The sequence below is a fragment of the Buceros rhinoceros genome, unplaced genomic scaffold (assembly GCF_000710305.1).
Source record: "Buceros rhinoceros silvestris isolate BGI_N320 unplaced genomic scaffold, ASM71030v1 scaffold2485, whole genome shotgun sequence".
Classification (NCBI taxonomy): Eukaryota; Metazoa; Chordata; class Aves; order Bucerotiformes; family Bucerotidae; genus Buceros; species Buceros rhinoceros.
Window position 1 is genome coordinate 24,450 of NW_010412122.1, and position 5,417 is coordinate 29,866.

Here is a 5,417-nt window from a genome sequence, read left to right on the forward strand (position 1 = left end):
GAAAGAGAGTCCAGCAGCTCCAGAGCATCATGTACTTAAATCCTGCTGTGTAGATTTAACTAAGTTAAACCAATGCTATGACTAAATGTGTTACTCTTTATGTAGTTCTGGTGCTAGCTTTGTTACTATCTCATGCAATAAAAAGCAGCAGGATTTAAGGTAGGTACTTCAGTCTGCAACCCAGCTTTTCCACCTGAGCACCTCTGAGTCGGCTGGCTTTCTAGTGGATGAGTGACTATAGCTGGCAGAGCTCTTTCTGCATTCTCATGCCCCCTCAGCTCTCATCGTGCTGGCCACAACAAGTGTAAATTGTGGAGTGCTGAACCTTTGCACACAGACATGTGATTTCTGCTTTCCTTCATTCCTTTTTCCCCACATGTGGCCATCTCCCAACCCCATTCCCATTCCAAACAGTCATCTCCCACCAGCTTCTCCCACCACCTCTGCTACACCAGAAGCAGCAGCAAGCTCACTTCTCACCCATGTTGTGATATAACACATATAGCATCAAATGCTATCACATATTATCATTATAAGCAAAATATTAACATAAAGATTTTTAAACACCACCTTGGACTTGCAATAGACCTACTACTAGGTGTAAGTTTGGAGCTTGCATGTAATAAGAACCCAGACTTTCGGAGTCCACCTCCCCAGAGCTGTTTGAAGTTGCTCCATGCTTTGTATGCTACTAGTAACGTATGACATCTTTCTCTTTGCCTTTCAAAGAATGCCAAGTTTTCAAGTATAAAAGAAGCCCCTTTCATCATTGAAACATCAGAAATTGGTTCTGACATATTTGCTGGAGTGGAAGCTAAGGGTTTAAGTGACAGGTAGGCAAGAGAAGGAGTAATCATTAATAAATCGGCAATCAGGATGTTCTTTGCTTAGTCTGGCATTTGTGATGTCCCCAGGTTCAAAGTTGTTCTCAACAACTGCTGGGCAACTCCCTCCTCGGAGTATTTCTACCAGATCCACTGGCCTCTGATAACCAAAGGGTAGGTGATGGTGGGGCACGGGGAAGCACTCTGACCACCCCAGCCTGGGAGGACAGAAAGCAGGGGACTGGGGGTTGAGGGGACAGAAGAGAAGCTGTCTCACAGCACAGCAAATGCATCCATGAGACTGGGAACTCAGAAGACATTTCACTGAAGCCCTGTAGGCTCTGACACTGCTTCTCCATGCACAACACAGGTGTGCCACAGATAACTCCATCCTTGTGCATGAGAATGGGAAAACGAGCCGAGCAACGTTCCAGTTCAATGCTTTCCGCTTCCGTAACATTCCCAAGCTGTCCAAGGTCTGGCTGCACTGTGAGACGCACGTCTGTGATAGTGAGAAGTTCTCCTGCCCTGTGGTAAGGCCTCCCTCCCAGAGAAAATTTAGAGCGAGCTTGTCAGAGACCTGCCTAAGTGCATGTTGTGTGCAAAGCCAGTGCCAGGGCTTTCCGTAGATGGAGCAACCACCATACGAGGACCTGAGTGGCCAGCTGTGCACCCTGACCCCTGTCATGCCACAGGCACTATATACAACATTAGGCAACTTGTTTAAACGTATTGAGAAATAAGGTAGCCACTGAAAAACTCAGTTCTTGTCGATATCACAGACTACAGAGCTGTCTGACAAACAGCTACTGTTAAACAAAAGCCTGAAAAAAGGGAGAAAGTAGAGCTTTTCCATTTTGCCAAGTATCTCAGTGGTGAGGGTGCCCTGGGGGCAGCAGGAGAATCTGGCTCAAAGCTCACTGCTCATCAAATGAAACCTCCCCATCGCCCTTCCCAGGGAAGGTCCTCTGCTATCCTGCAGTGCTGCAGCAAGTTACTGCTCTTGCAGCTGTCCTATTCTGCATGAAATACATAAATTGTCACTAGAACAGGAACTGAGGTTGAAGAGTAGGTTCCTGTGACCTTAGGTGGGAGTGAGGTGGGGGTGCTATACAGGCTTGTTATTTAGCATGGGGAGGTGCGCACTGCTTGCACCAACTGATGCAAAGGTGACGATTACTAAAGTGTCTTTCTTTAAAGATCTGTCTTCCTCCTTCAGGAAGTCAGAGCTTCACTTTCTTTCTCTCATGCAATGAATGTGTCATTGCTATAAAATTAATCTGAATTTTATTCAACCTGAAATGAAAGCCCAAAATACTCCTTGTCTGACGTACCCTCATTTCAGCAACGAATATTTCTTGCTGGAGAAGAGAAAGCCTCACTCCTGGTGAAACCAACTTTTCTTTCTAAACCCTTTCTCAGGCTAAAAGCCAAATTAATGTAGTAGTTTATTACCCAGCCTCAGCACTAAGCGGGGGACACTGTTTTATGCAAAACTTGCTGGCTTGAAAAAAAAGCACTGTTAGGAATTCTAAATTTCAAAGGCAACAGAAAAAGTCTCTGGGTTTAGATTTTGTTGGGACTTTTAAAGATTTCTTCAAGTTTTATTCAGCCACAGACCAGGCTTAAAAGAAAACAGAAACCCAGTATTCCGGATCTGCCTTTCTGACATTACTGACAAACATCTACATCATCCTTTCAGGCATGGGGTGGAATTCCGTCCTTAGGAATCCTCCAGTGTAGGATAATTGCTCGATCAAGCTAACATCCCTCAAATCTGCTTCCAAATAAAAAATGCAGCTGGTGGTCTTCTGCAATTAAAGTTGAACCAAGTTGGGGGTCTATGTTTACAAGCAACTCATAACCAGAATTACCACATGCTGAGTTTGTAAAAAAAAAAAAAAAAAGAAATGCCCACAGCTGTGGATCTGCAAAGGTCGGGGGACAAACAAGGACCTTTAACCTGTAGAGCACTACCTCAAATACAGACATTGTCAGCTATGACAGACATCATTAGTGCTGGACATGAGATGATCTATATGGAAGGGATTTGGTGCCTCCTGTTTCTACCCAGTGGGCAACAACTATAATTAGCAATAAATGACAGAAGCCTTCACAGAGGTCACAGGTGAAATAGATGGAGCTCAGCTCCTCCCTTTCTTCTTGACGGGAGTTTTGTTTAAGGCAGGGTGGAAAGGGCAGCCCATTGATTAGCCATCTGGGCTCCTGCCATCTCGGAACTGAAATGAGCATGTACACTGACAGTCACTGCAAGGGCTGTGGCACACCAAAATCCTCAGAAAATGTACTGTAAAGACTCTCCTTAAATCTCTCCTGCACCAATCCCCCCCACTAATTACAGGAAGAAGACTCCCTAGGAATGCAGCAGTAGAGATACAGATTTTGTTTCCTTGATTGGAAACATGAGAATTGAGGTTTGATTTTTTTTTTTTTACTATTTTTAATATTTTTGGTATACATTGCTTTCTCTCTGATCTCTTCAGACATGCGACAAACGAAAACAGCACTTGGAACAAACTGGAGGTGTTTTAGTGGCGGAGATCACTGTACGAAGTAAGTGACTGGGTTTCTGTTGGTGCTTCTCCCTTTGGGAAGCAATGAAGTTGGGAGCCACACCTGGCTTGCAGCGTAGGAGCAAGCAGAGGGAGCCAAAGCCCTCTGCAAGAGCCCTTTCCCCCATAGCAGCAGGAGTCTTGAGCAGAAGTTGGTCCCCTTTGGGCTCTGGCAGAAGAGTTCAGCGAAACCCTCCTCATTTACAGGAGTCAAGGCACCCATTTGGCATTAATGATAAATGGCCAAACCACTCACCCACCAAGTTAGCACTGTAAAGTTTGCTCACCTGCATCTGACCTCAGCGACAGCCCAGACAAGCTCCTACAGACTGCACGTGAGTGGGAGAGAGGTCAGGCTTCTGAGCAGCAGGAAAGTTCTTCTTTACACTGTGGGTTGGTACCTCAGCACACCTGTAACTCTGGCAGCTTAACCTTCGTTCCTCCCCCTCCCGATACACTCAGTGAACTGCCATCAGGTTTCCCCATTATAAAACAATGCCTGTCTCCTCTAACCACTGTCTCCTGGAATTTCTCCCTGAGCTGGTTTAATTCTGCAAATCCAGCACCTCTTTTGAAAGAGGCCCTCGGAACAAGGTATACCTAAATCACGTTTTCATTAGAGCCTTTTATACTAGCTTATCCACTACATCCACACCAACCTGAAAGCCAATTTAAAATTACAAATACACGTAGAGCAGCATTACTATAATTCAATATGTTGCACCAGTAAAACCCCATCAATTTTAGAAGATAAAGGAACTGAAGATCCTCTATAACTTCAGGTGGTAAAGCCAAGAGGAAAAAAATATCCAGAATTTCAAAATGTAACAAATGTTATCTGTCCTGCCTTTACAAAGCATGCTGGTGCATTTTGCCCTGTTTTAAACATGCCATCCCAATGTTGTCTTTTTCTCTTGTTTTATACAGGCAAAGGTTTATCCAGATTTTACACACTTTCAGGTAAATAGCAAAGTATGGCAATGAAAAGACAAATCCCAAATACGGATTTTTTTTTGAGTGACTCTGTCAGCACAAAATCCCATAGCTCAAAGAAAGAGCTGAAAAACCTAGTAAATTTGACACAAGCGAAATATTTCAAAATCAAATTTTACTTCTCAGTGTTATACACTTTGTTTTCCTCCTCCTTTGGCATATCGCTCATTCTGGACAATAAAATCATACCAATAATTTCCAATACTGAACATTACTTTCTCTTATTTTCACACCCTCTTCACAAAGAGGAACAAGGATGTTTCACTGGATTAATAGAGATGCCCAAAAGCTTTTCTACATGGAGAGGGTTTGAAAAAGGCCTTTCAAAGCCTGTTTGTTAAAACTTGCTATGATGACAGAGCCACATTAGGGGTATGCAGCTGCATTGATGGGGTGGGAAGGGAACTTGAAAAGCAGCTGACAGGGAAGTACTCATATTTACTCTGTGTTTCTCTTACAGATGTCATCTTCCACCTACTCTTTGTGACTGGATTTTGTGCTATTTTATTATAAAACATGGACCAGCTGCGTTTCTTAACTTTTCCCGATCCTGTTTGGACCTGGACTTCTTTACTAAAGATGTTTATTTTACAGAGGAAAAATGAGACTCACAAAAAATCCTAGTGCGCTATTTTACCAGATAAATAAAGCATTCCATGAGCTTTGTGCCTTGAATACTGGGGAATCCCAAAGCAGATTTGCCTTTCTGCAGGCATTGTAAACTAGTGAAAACCCCAGGGTGATCTATTCTACTGATGCTTCCTTTTAAAGAGCTGAGATGCCAACAGTACTTTTTAATATAAGGAACACAGGGATGTGCAAACTTACCATTTTTCAACACCAAATTTACCTTCAGGGTCTCCCTTCCTTGTCATTCTCAGTGTGGTACCAAACTCCCCTCAAGGCCCGGTTTTGCAAGGTCCTAGCTTGATCTGTGAAGCCTTTGAACAAGATGAAAACTAACCTAACATGTTAAGGATGGGAGAAAAGGATGCTTTTTATGTAGCAATAGTTAGAAGGCCCTCAG

General features: G+C 43.5%; 1 protein-coding gene across 1 annotated transcript in view; it reads left to right on the forward strand.

The window, feature by feature from the left end:
- Positions 1 to 5,052, forward strand: part of TECTB (tectorin beta) — an 11,011-nt gene extending 5,959 nt beyond the window's left edge. The window contains exons 6-11 of the mRNA XM_010136240.1: positions 730 to 833; positions 915 to 998; positions 1,195 to 1,357; positions 3,329 to 3,398; positions 4,325 to 4,357; positions 4,851 to 5,052. Of these exons, the coding sequence (XP_010134542.1) occupies positions 730 to 833; positions 915 to 998; positions 1,195 to 1,357; positions 3,329 to 3,398; positions 4,325 to 4,357; positions 4,851 to 4,903 (507 nt within the window). The 3' untranslated portion in view covers positions 4,904 to 5,052. The remainder of the gene's footprint in view (positions 1 to 729; positions 834 to 914; positions 999 to 1,194; positions 1,358 to 3,328; positions 3,399 to 4,324; positions 4,358 to 4,850) is intronic.
- The last annotated feature ends 365 nt before the right edge of the window (positions 5,053 to 5,417 follow it).